The sequence below is a fragment of the Rhineura floridana genome, chromosome 19 (assembly GCF_030035675.1).
Source record: "Rhineura floridana isolate rRhiFlo1 chromosome 19, rRhiFlo1.hap2, whole genome shotgun sequence".
In the NCBI taxonomy this organism is placed as follows: domain Eukaryota; kingdom Metazoa; phylum Chordata; class Lepidosauria; order Squamata; family Rhineuridae; genus Rhineura; species Rhineura floridana.
Window position 1 is genome coordinate 17,530,525 of NC_084498.1, and position 12,991 is coordinate 17,543,515.

General features: G+C 43.3%; 1 protein-coding gene across 27 annotated transcripts in view; it reads left to right on the top strand.

Moving 5' to 3' along the window:
- FBRSL1 (fibrosin like 1) overlaps positions 1-11,927 on the top strand; it is a 999,197-nt gene extending 987,270 nt beyond the window's left edge. For 18 of the 27 annotated variants that reach the window (XM_061603171.1, XM_061603169.1, XM_061603170.1 and 15 more), the window contains 4 exons: positions 236-319; positions 2,928-3,011; positions 5,783-6,011; positions 8,783-11,927. In XM_061603171.1, coding sequence (XP_061459155.1) covers positions 236-319; positions 2,928-3,011; positions 5,783-6,011; positions 8,783-10,019 — 1,634 coding nt within the window. In that variant the 3' untranslated portion in view covers positions 10,020-11,927. The remainder of the gene's footprint in view (positions 1-235; positions 320-2,927; positions 3,012-5,782; positions 6,012-8,782) is intronic. The other 9 variants (XM_061603155.1, XM_061603164.1, XM_061603167.1 and 6 more) reach the window with 5 other exon arrangements.
- Positions 11,928-12,991: the final 1,064 nt, after the last annotated feature.

Genomic DNA, 12,991 nt, shown 5'->3' on the forward strand with positions numbered 1-12,991 from the left:
AGAGTTTCTGGTTCAAATCTCACCTCACCTACAAACTCATAAGGTGGCCTTAGGCAAGCCACAATCACCTTCATTCCACCCCAGTTTGCAGTATGTGGATATTGTTCTACCATTGAGAGCTGCTGCAAGTGTTGCTGTGAAAGCACTACACAAGTGTGAGATATTACCACCCCTAGAAAGCTGCATTCTGCAAGCGTGTTTAAAACACAACGGTATTTTTTCCTTGCATCCACAGGTTCTGCCCACCCAACCGCCAATCCTTTTGGCCCATCGCCTCATCACAGCAGCTTCCTGCCTACTAGCCACTTGGCAGGTAGGTGTAAGTAAACCCTACCTTTCACATTTTATCAGTATGCTTTATATATGTGTGACTTGGCTTCCTGTGCATCAGCAGTGTTTTTTAAAAAGCTGTATAGGAGGAGTGTAAAGGACTTTGTGTCTAATACAATAGAATCTGAACAGACAAAATTATCCTCTTAACCTGCAGTGATTTTCAGGCCGCCTTCGATACACTTCTGAGAAAGGTTTCAGAGGTAGTTGTTTTATGTCAAACTAGATTTGGAAGATCCACTGGTATTTCCAAGAATCCCAGATTGGTGGTTTCTATCCTCCCAAACAGAAATACTTGGGTACTGGGTCCTTTCCAATCACAAAATCCTCCATAATGTTGTATTAGTTATTATTTGCCAGGTAGTACAAGAGACATGAGTTTTTTACTTGGCAGACTCAAATGCTTAAGGGATAAAAGAGAGATCAAAATGGGCATTTGCTTTTCCAACAGTACAGGCAAAGCTGATACAGGAATAAATGAACCCAGTTGTGCCATCTTCCAGTTTTCACAGGGCTGGCAGGAAAAAGAAAACATTTAAAATCATCAGATACAAATATTAGCTGTTGCACAAGTCTCTTGTTGCTTCTTTGTGCTCCATAGAATGTCCCATGGAGGCTTTACATCCTTATGAATTAAGAACCAAACAATAGCCTTGACAAATTTGATCAGAAGGTCCTTGTAGCCTGTGGCCCCTTAGGTAGCTCTGAGAAGCTCACAAGCAGGGAACGACAATGACGACCATATCTTATTGTTGTCTCCAGCATCAGGTTACCAGAGGTATTCTGTTCCTCAATTCAGAAGTTCCTGTTTTTAACTGTCCTAGATTGTAGCCATCTATGCACCCATCCTTGAATGAATTTGCCCTGAGAAACTTTATATTGATTTTAAGCAGCTTCCTAGCCCCTCATACTGGAAGAAAGAGATCTGAAAATGTGATTTGAAATTCATGATACTTTTTTCAGTGCTGACCAAGTAGCCCATCTCTGTTATACATAAAAAGTCACACCTGTGTTGGTTCATTATGATTTGAGCATGAAACCTTTTCAGTTGCTGCCAGTATAGGAGCAGACGATGGAGAGTAGCAATTAACCCACACTGCTAGACCAACTGAGCTAATTTGAAATACTTTACAGAAACTCTACATTCCACAGAGTTGGTAAGACTTCTAGAAGTCGACTCTCATTTGTAGACTCTCATGGAGTCCGCAGAGATGGTGTGAAGACAACTCCTTGTCTGGATAATCCTTAAATTAAGCATAGTAGTGCAGGGGGAGATCACGTACAGCAGCAGAGGGAAAAGCGGGAGGGGGGCTGGGATCCAGGGGGCAGTCGCCACAGAGAGGTCTCTTGCTGCAGCCTGGTTCAGGAGGAGTGGGGTTGTGGCTCCAGCTATTCTGTCTTGACTACACAATCCTGATAAATAGCACCCGGGCAGAGCCTGATCCAGCCCATAGCTTATTCACCCAAAGCAAGGAACAGGGGCCTGCAGCAACACTGACGAAGGTTTGATATTACACAATATTAAAGATACCTAGTTTGGGTTTTAGAGGTAACAATGGTGTGCTGTATTCATATCCAATAATATGTCATAGGTGGTGGTGGTGGTATAGGATGGCTGTGACTCTAATTGTTAGTGAATAGAGTTTTATAGCTTAATAGTATCTAATAAGGGGTACAGGTCATGATGCTATTTTAGCTAGTAACATTAAAAGAAGAGTACATAACTCATACGTTCTGCCTATTTGTTCCGTTACAGCAAACAGTGTGTGTTTGCCCATGGTTTCCTTTGAGGTCAAACTGCCCTTTGTGGAGTTTTAGCAGCTCTCAGAACATCTTGGTTCCATAGGCAAAGGACAGAGAAAGCAGGTAGAAGATATAGAGGGAAATAGTCAACTCATACACTTCAGGGAATGAGATATCGAGTTAATAGACCAATCCTTTGTTAAGATATGTAGGTTTTGTCACATTCTTGCTTCATAGATGGGCCTATACAATGTGACTTTAGACTGCAATCCTAAACACATTCATCTGGGAGTAACTCCCATTGAACTCAGTGGGGCTTGCTTCTGAGGAGACATGCATAGGAGCTGTCAGCCTACATAAGCCAAAGCAGAGGAGTGAAGAGAGAGGATCAGTATATATCAAAAGGCCATTTTATGCCCTTCTGAGTGTGTGTGTGTGTGTGTTTGCATGGACACCTCCTCCTGCCTGTTTGCTACCCCAAATATCACATCAGAAATCACCTTGCCACTTTTCGTTTTGCTGTTGGAATTCCAGGTGGATCTGGTTTCAGCTCAGGAGCTGTGTCCATCAATTCTGACTCCTTGAGCTGTTACCTTTCAGCCTCCCTCTCACTTGGCATGCACAGAGCTTAACTCCAGCTCTGTTTTGCAGAGTAAGTTCTCAAATCCCTTCTCCGTTTTTAACATGCTGGGAATTTTCTGTGCAAAGAACCTTGCAGTGAGAAGGATCGGCTTAAAGTCTGGCCTAATCCTACTATATAGATATATATATATAGGGGGAGGGGAGGAGGGGGTGCATTTCATTCTCCGACATTCTTGGCTAAATGCCGGCTAAAACCCTGTTTGCCTTTCCAGATCCATTTAGCAGGTCAAGCACCTTCAGCGGCCTTGGGAACTTAGGCAGCAATGCCTTTGGAGGATTAGGCAGTCATACTCTGAGTAAGTACTGGCTGGGTTCTGTAGACAAACCTCCTCTCCAGAGAAGAAAAAAACCACATGCTCACATTGAAAGCAGCTAGTGGTACTTTGTTTAACATAAAGCAAAACCCTCATTTCCTAACCTCCATTCTCCTTTTTGAGAAGAAAATGAAACGAAAACAAAACACTGCACCTAAGTGTTCCAGGTCTCTGTGGCAGGAGCTTTTCCATAATTTGTCCCCTACTTAACTGGCAGTTGTACTTTTGTTACTTCTGCTATGCAGAAAAAAAATAAGAGCCCAATAAAACCTTAATCCCCTTAATCTTTCAGATGTCCCAGATCCACTTCTCACACTGTTTGTGAAAGGCACGATGTACCTTTGGGTGTCACCACGATTTCAAGAGTCTTGAAAAAGGCTACTTTGGAGGAAAGCCATGCTACCTCTTACCCTATACAATGTCTTCTTTTTTGAGGGTTTATTCAAACACACTGAGCCTGAATCTAACAGGGAAAATAAGCACACACACACAACTGGGTGCTGTAGCATGTTTCCCAGAGCTGAACAATTCTGATCCAGGAGCGTCTTGAACAACACTAGTCATCTGTTTGGAGACAGGAAAGATTAGAGAGAGCTAGATCCTCTTCCTCCTCTGGCAATAATCAAGACAGCCTGATGGCTCCTGCATTGGACTTTTCAGTTCTGTGAAGAACTCAATTGCATGTGTTTCCCTGTTTTGGATCATGGCCAATGATTGGGACTTTTTGTAATATTCACATGAACGCAAACGTAGAGGAAAAATTACATCAGGGTGGGTTATTCAAGTAGCTTTTTCAAGATACAGGCGGGCCCCACTTTACGGCGCTTTGCCTTTCAGCATTCCACTAATGCGGCGACTTTCAGTTAGGGAAAGTCCCTGCTGTAAGGCGCTTGTTCTGCTTTTATGGCAGTTTCTGCTAGTCGTGTGCCATTTTCATGTCATTTTCACGCGACGCGCACCATTATCGTCAATGGGTTCTGCTTTTTGGCGGCAGTTCGGAACGGAACCTGCCGTATAAGCGGGGGGGGGGGCTGTATGCTGAAAGGCAGGATCCTACAGCAATCATAGGAAGCTATCTTATACCAAGTCAACCCATTGGTCCATCTGACTCCATATTGTCTCAATTGACTGGCAGCAGCGCTCCAAAATCTCAAGGCAGGATTCTTTTCCCCGCCCAATCTGGAGATGCCAGGAATCAAACCTGGAACCTTTTGCATGCAAAGCATGTGCCCTACCACTGAGCTTTCCACAGGATCTTCAGGATACAAATGGCTAACCCATTGCAGTGCAACTTATTACTTGATGTAATTACATGATCATTTGAATATAAAATAAACTCAACACAAGGGCAAAATCATGGTCAAGCAATATCTTTAAGGACGAAGCAAAATGTCACAAAATAGTAAGCATGCATTTGAGCCCTCCAGAACACTTCAAGCTGGATGTTAAACATATCAAGAAGGAAGGAAGTTAAATTCTGGCTTGTTGTTCAAGCTATGGTGCCTGCGTTTAGTCACAGTCTTAAAATGGGTAATGGCAGGAGACTTACTTAGATTAGGCTCTACTAGGTGCTATGCAGGTTTCCAGTTGTACTTAGGACTGCTAGGGCAAAGAAACAGACAATGGTTGATTCCCCCAATTTTTAAACTGTAAAACCTAGCTGCTACTCAGATCTGTCTCCATCCTTAGGCAACACACACATTCCAAACAACTGCTAATTACTGCATCAAGAGCAGCATATAAAGATGGGCATAGATATTTTAATTCCAATGCTACACATTTATGGCTTTCCAACTGCTGCTGTGCTCCAAAAGGCAAACCTGCATCTTCCAAAAGCAGATTAGAGTAGTAGTGCCTTGAGACCAAAAGCAATACAAGGACATTCATTAGGGTGGGCAGAGACCGTGCTAGATTGGGAGTTGGAGTGAAAAAGGAAAACTGTAATTGGATTGTCTGTTGCATTTGTACAGAAATGGCTAGGAACTGTATTATTTGTATGCAGTCAAGAGATTCGCACTGGAAAAATTATGGATTTTCAACAACACAGTATTGTCTTGTAGGCCTAGAAAGAGGCATGCCTTGATAACTTTTAACCCGTCACAGGACGCAATTCATTCTGGAGGTTGTTTCCAGTATTAAAAAGAGTAACCCCCCCCCCAATTAGGTAGCATTTTCCTTAAAATAAGCTACATGTAGAACACCTATGAGTTACTGATGGAAGCTTTTGCAGGGAAGGAACATTATTGGTGAACTAATCAGAGACTGCTTTGTGCCCAAGGAGACTTGCTACTTTCAAGCTCAGTCTTGTTCATTCCCTAATCAAAGATCTCAACTCGCTGCTTCCCACTGCAGGTGGCTGATCGCTTTTAACTAGCTGCATCCTCTTAGTTAATCTCAGTTGCAGTGGCAACAGTACCAGTTGAGCCATGGGTATCAGAGCAGGGAAGTAGGGTGATTTGGGAGTCACCTCTCATCTTCAGAGCAAACTGCCTCATTACTTCCACAAAGTTACTCAGATCTGTAGTTAGGCTTTTTTTCTGCACAGACTTTAAATGGCCTGCTATTTCATTCCTCAGTTAATTACTGTTTTTTCAGCATCCCCTTTTTTTTCTTTCTCTCTCCAGCCTTGAAAGGTATAACTGAGCTCATAATTGGCACTTTGCAGAACTTATTTGGGACAAAAAGTCTTTTGTTCAAGGAGAGGTGCAGAGAGATAACTAACCTAGTCTTTTTCCCTTTCCTTCTGATTCTAGGTCACAATAGCATTTTTGCTCACAAAGAAGGACCCAACGTCCAGAGCTTCAGCAACCCCCATGAGCCATGGAACAGACTCCACCGGACACCCCCTTCCTTCCCAACGCCGCCTCAATGGCCCAAGCCTGGTGACTCCGAGCGGAGCTCCTCTGTGACAAATCATGACAGAGACAGAGAGACAGAGAAGAGGGATCTTTCTTCAAGTAAAGAAGACAGAGAGAAGGAGAGGTGAGGGGCTGAGGTCACCTACCGCAGATGAGTCAGAGTGAAACTCACCTCAGGAAACTTGTATGTTGCACTTAGAATGTATGAAGCAAATCCACATCAGAAATCTCATTTTGCGTACTTTAGTCAGGGGCCTGAATCCAAGATTTCTAAGCATTACAAACAACTTGTGTGTCACAAACCACTGTGAAATACCAGAGGGTGAACTGTTCATATTCACCAGAGCTGAAGAGGCCTGTGGCACTCCAGATGCTGTTGGACTTCAACTCTCATCAGCACTGGTCAGTATGGCCCAATAATCAGGGATGATGGGACCTGAAGTCCCAGCATCATGTGGAGGGCTGCAGGTTCCCCATCTGTGATCTATAGCAACCTTGCTGACTGGGCAGTAATTCATGCTATCACATACATCAAGAAATGTTTAGAGGGAGAACGTAATGAAAATTGTCCAAAATCATGCAGTCATACAATGATTTATTAAAAAAGCTTCCATGTGGGACACCATGACATGCAAACTGGCCCTGAGAGGGGATGGAAAGATAAGGGAAGGCATGAGGATTGGAACTGGTAGGAGTGGATGGAAGAGGAGCCAGGTAAGTATATTTCTAGTCAAGAAGGTGAAGGTGGCATCTCCTGGGCACTGTTGCAAGGTTCTCCTGCCAAAGATCATGTCCCAGGGCTTCCAATAATTAAGGGGAGGGGGAGAGACAGAGTGTGTGTGGTAGGTATGCTCCACTGCACCACCTATGAAGAGAACACTACGGGTGCCCTTGGTCCAAACTGGTCCAGGTTTAAATGTCAATCAGCATGCTTTTCACCCTTCTGATCCAGATCCCTCCTGTGAAGTCAGGATCCATGGCCCTGTGGCTGTGGTACCTGGCTCAGCCACTCAGTTTTCTTGTCTCCCATTGAGGTCTGCTTGCCTTAGTAACTGGTGCCAGCTTGGATGCCATTTTGGCATTGCCGAGATTTCCTGGTGATGCTGTGGCCAATCTTCTCTTGGGATCTGTTGGTAAGCATACTGCTAGCAGAGCCCAAACACTCCTATATAGTTTCTGAGCACTTCATTAGGCATTGCCCTCTGATTCAACCTGTAGCAAAAATGTTTCATACATGGGCTGAATTCTGGAGCTGGAAACCATTTGGCAAGAGTTCAGAGCTTGGCATTACTTGCATAGCTATCTATATATGTTTTTAATTGAAGGTTGGTGAGTTTCTATGCCCCTTTTTCCTGCAAAGCATAGGGAAGTTCTCCGATTTCACAGGATTTTTAATTGATCTGTCAAAAAGGCAGTTGTATAAAGATCATATTAACAAGGGTATCTATGATACGACTGTCCCTCAATCTTTCCTCAAAAGGAATCCTGGAAAACCCCCAAAGATTGCTGTCTGAACAAGCTATACAGATTAATTAAGAGTTCATTTGGCATATAACTTTCGTCATTCACTCCAATCACAGCAGTTGAGTTTCCTTAATATAGAGTTTGCAAGGGTATTTGAGGATATGTAGGTAAAGTTACTGCTTCTTCACCATCTGCTTGGTCAATACAGGATGTTCATGGATTGCCAGCATCACTCAATTAGTTACAAGGCTTTAAAAAGCTTAAGTGTCAGTAAGAGTTGGCTAGAGAAAGCCTAAGGGTGGATTAAAAAACCTTCCAGACCCAAACAGGCAAATTATAGAGCCACAAAAGTAGCCCATGTTGACCTTCATCTTCTGCAGTTTAAAAGTTTTAAAAATGCATGGCTGATTTTTAATTAATTTAAGAAATTTAGCATTGTTCTAAATTTAGTCAATGTTCTAAAAACCATACTAGTAGCTGTTTGGCTTGGCTAATCAGGGGACCACACCCACACCAGATATTTATTCCATTTTAAACAGTCCTGGCTTCCCCCAGAGAATCCTGGGATGTGTAGCTTGTGAAGGCTGCTGAGAGTTGTTACAAGATTCCTTTTACCCTGACAGAAGTCCAGTGGCCAGAGTGGTTTAACAGTCAGCCCCTCTTCTGATGATTGTAGCTCTGTGAGGGGAATAGGGTTCTCCTAGCAACTCTCAACACCCTTCACAAATTACACTTCCCAAGATTCTTTGGGGGGCGCCATGACTGTTTAAAGTGGAATAAATGTCTGGTGCAGATATGGCCAGAGACAGCTTTGGTTTAAATTTGGGTGGGAGACTACAAGTGTCTGCGGTAGAAGAAAAAGGTGAGGGTAACTCCGAAAAACAATGATACTGTTAACAATGTTTTTCTTTTGGAAAGAGGCTTTTCCTCTGCGCAGTGCCTACCCACTCAATCTCCTCCCCTTACTCTCTCTTACCAACTCCTCCCCTACCCCCTCTCACATCCAACTTCCTCCCTACCCCTTCCCTTCCTCCCCTCCCCCCCTCTTCCCCAAATTCTTCCAAGCTGCACAGGAAGTGGATTGGACTGTGAAAGACCAACCCAAATTGTGTTAGCATTTTTACAAATTTGTCATTTTATTTTTATGTTGTTATTATATTCATAAGGAGCTCAAGATGGCATACAGATTTCCCCCCCAATTTTTTCCTCAGAACCATCCTCTGAGGAAGGTTAAGCTGAGAGACTGTGACTCTGGCCTAAGGTCACCCAGTGCACTTCATGACCATGGTCTCCCAGGACCTAGTCCGCAATAAGGGCTTGTGATTGAATGATTGGTGACCTTTATTAAATAACAGCAGTAATGACCTATAAAAAGAACGAAAACTGTTACGAGAGAGCAGCATATTCACAATATGATATATTTTTCTCCAGGGATCTTATGGATAAAAATAGGCATTCAAATAGATCCTCACCAGCTTCAGCTCCAGTGACTCACCAGATTAGCAACCTCATTCGCAGCAACAGCCAGACCTCCAGTGATTCCACAAGGCAAGCTGGGCTCAGTGAAAGAGAGAGGCCTAAAGAACTGGAGAGAGAGATTTCTGACCGGTTGAGGGATCCTCCTCCGATCGTGGAGCACAAGATCAAAGAAAGCCGCTCCCCAGTGAAGGAACCACCAAGCCATGAAAAAAGATCCTCAGAGGACAACACAAAGCCAGTAATCCAGTCTGTATCTCCCTACAGCAAACCTGCACTGAGCGAGAGTTTAAAACTCAGCAATCTAATGAACAAGGACATTGAAAGAAAGCCAGAGCTTCCAACTGACCTTCAGAAGATTAAGAATGACATCAAGGTCAAAGAAGAGCGCAAGGAGGATAGCGATGTATTGGTTGTGAGCTCAGAACCTTCACAGCATTCCAGAACTGTTGAGCATCCACCGCCACCTTCTTTGCATGGATTGCCGTTGCCCCATACAATGGCAGCCACGATGCCCATCTCCATGGGCAGCGTCCATCAGATGAACAATATGAATGTCCTGGATCGTAGCAGAATGATGACCCCTCTGATGGGCATGAATCCATTGTCAGGAAGGGAGAGACTGCCCCATCCTGGGTTTTCCTGGGACCCAGTGAGGGACCCATTACGAGATGCCTATCGGAGCTTAGACCTGCACCGTCGGATGGACTTCCAACTCCGAGGAGATCCAATCCACAGGTTCCCCACCACTGCTGGGTTCTATGACCACGAGCGCTCTTACCGAGACAGAGAGCCCCACGATTATAACCACGAGAATCTCCTTGAAGCACGGCGTGAGCAGGAGCGGCTCAGGCAAGCAGAGGAGAGAGAGAGGTTGCACTTACGGGAAGAACTTGAGCGTGCCAGGATGCATCACTTGCACTCATCCCCTATTGAAAGCCACCTGGCACATGTGCCATCATTCATGCCTCATCTCAGTGGGATGCATTATCCCAGACTCAGCCCCTCTGCTGCCATGCACAATGGAATCTTGAATAGGAACCCACCAACAGCAGCTTTGAGTGCACCACCCCCTTTGGTACCCGCCAGTAGTACAAGGCCATCCTCCCCCCGCCGGACTACACCACTCACAAACTCTGAATCAAGAGACTATTCTCCTTCTAGGAACCCCAAAGAAGTAGAGGCACGATAGTCCCCAACAAAGAAAACAGGATGAATTTTAAAACTCACCTGTAAATATAAGGTGGGGGGAGAGAGAAAGACCTTTTAAAAATGCACTGCTGTAAACTTTTTTAAACTGTAAAATTTGTAGAAATTAAGCACAGTTCCATAAATAGCCGGGGGAGGGGGAGAGGGTCATAGGTTACAAACCTTCCAACCAAATGGTTGCTGAAAATGGAAATTTAATATATAGGTCTTGATTTTGTTTTGTTTTTGCTTCTGTGCTGAGTTAAAATATTACCAGGTTTGTACATTTTTTCCCAAATGTGAGAAACAATTTTTAATGAATTTGTATTTTTTTTAATTTTGTGTGCTCTTTATTCCCATAAAGAGCTTTTGTTTTTTGTTTAAATTCAGTGGCCTCAGATCCTTAAGTAAAAACAAAACACACACCCAGGGTTTCTTAAAGTATTATTTATGGAAATACTGTAGTTTTGTACAGTCCACTGTGAGGTTCCTAAACTGAGGCCGCTCACTTTTCTTGGTACTTTGGAACTGAAGTTACAGATATATATTAAAATAATAATAATAATAATAATAATGTACAAAATTGTTTGGTTTTGCCTTATATTATGGAGAAATGAGAATTTTTTGACCTTGTTTTAAACAACAAAAAAGAAAACAATATGTAAATATTCTGTTAATATAAATGTACACCAATATTGAATTCTTAACATAGGTAGACTTTATAAAAAATGGTTTTTAGAACCACTCTCTGGTTATCTGTTAATATTATTGCAACTCATCATTTTCACTGTCTTGAAAACAAACAAATACTGGTATACTCAAAGAAACTGATTTTGGCATAAAACCTTCAACTATGCAAAAGAACTCGGAGGCAGGTACTGGTTGATACGGGGGCAGGAAGGAAAGCATTTGCAAAACAACCCCCCAAAAGACCACCCCAAAGCATCCAACGTAAACATGCAACTTCATAGAAAGAAAGGCAATAGTTATGTGAAGAGGAAAACTTATGTTCTACCACAAAATACTGCAAAAGAAACCCTACAGTGGTTTTTTTATCATTTCAATTTTGCTTTGTGTGTATAACACACGGATGTTCAATAAATATAAGGAAAAGCTCCAGATTATCTTATTACTGAAGTTTCCACAACACAGATACAACTGATACAGTAATATGTGAGAGATCCCTTTCTCCTTTTCTCACTTCCCCTGGGGTTTTCTTTCTTTTTTTTGGGGGGGGGGGGAGAGAATTGACTGTCTTTCATTGTCATTGCCAGGCACATGAACAAGGAAGGACAATCTCCTGTGAATCCCTTTTGCTATACAAGAATGTTAGGAGTGCTGGAAAGATGTCCAAATGGTTAATTTAAGATGCTTTATATGTTCTCTGTCGTTTGCAAAGACAGTGTTTGTTTCAGTGTCAGTTCTGCCTTGACATTTGGGGGTGGATGGGTGGTGGTGGTTTGCGCAACATTTTCAGGTTGATTTCTAATACTACTTTTTGTATGTAATTTTGCTATGGCTCAGTTCAACAGAGCATATGAAGAGTCCCTTTCAAAAAGCAACAATCCCTCAAATTGGATGTTTCCCAGGAAAAGTGGAGCAGGGAGATAGATCACCCAAGTGGCAGACTTTTACCATTTTTGGAAAGGGCTTTCTGCACTGATTTGGATCACATGCAGCATCAACTTGCACATACAGCATACCACATCCTGCTAGAGATGCACATGTGGAAGCCTCCTTCTTCATCCATCATGCCCCTCCTTTTCTTCTTTAATCCTCCAGCACTCATGTTTTTATATTATTGTGTGTTACTGCTTTCTGGTTAACTCAAACGTCTGCTGGTATTTTCTTCCCTTTACTTTCTGTATTTCCTTTCCTTCCCACCTCACCCCCCCCCCCAAAAAAATCCTGTTTCATGCATCGCATGTAATTTTAAACATTTGGCTTCTTTGCAGATCATTGAAGATAAATACAACATTGATTTTGGATAAAAAAGGTAGTTAAGTGTTTGTGTGTCAGATCTAGTCAGAGCAACTACCGGGAGGGAAAGGGAGAGTAAATGGTTTATTGATGAACGTGCTCAGCCTATTAACACTGCTAAACCCTTGGCAAATTTGGACCATTAAAGAGTCGTGTGGCTCAGCTGAGCGTTTGCCTTTTTTCCCCCGCTTGCAGCTTGCCTGGTTCAAAGATCCTCTCAGCCCGTGGACTCTGGGCCTAGGCTGAAATGCCACAGCATGTACCAAGCTACACAGAGGTTTAATGAATGGGGTGGGGGAGGCAGAAATGTCATGCATTTGTCACCCCTCCCCTCAGATAAACACAAGGTTCTGACGAGTTGCTACTCTGTTGGAGCGCTAATTTGGCAGGGTCGGGGGAGATGGTTTTCATGGTAAATGGTATTCAAAGGTGGTTTACCATTGCCTTCCTGTGAGGCTAAGAGGCAGTGACTGGCACAAGGTCACCCAGTGAGCTTCATGGCTGTGTGGGGAATCGAACCCTGGTCTCCCAGGTCGTAGTCCAACACCCGCCCCCAAAAGCAAATGCCATTGTCAGATACAACTGCAGCCCAAGAACTTCCAGTTACAGACCCCCCTCCTGGAGGGCATCTAAGAGCAGCCTACTACGTAGTTGTACTGAAACAGCCCAGCCCTTCAAACTAGAGGGTCAGGTGGCTTAATTTATTTGTCCTGAAATTCCTCTTTGTCTAGTTTGTGAAACAGCTATATTCGGGGGGTGGACAGGGGAAGCCTAAATAACACCAAAATAGTACTGTGCTAACCCACATCATGTCAGTCCACCTTTCCTGCAATTCTTAGCCTATGCATTTGTTATATGTCTGCATTATTGCCCTCTGCAAAGAGTGAAATGAATTCACAGTGCAGGGTCCTTGCATGAGAGTATTTTTTGCAGGCCAAGCAATATGGCATCTGAAATCCACTCCATTTTTGCACAAGAAATCCTGAAGGAAATCAA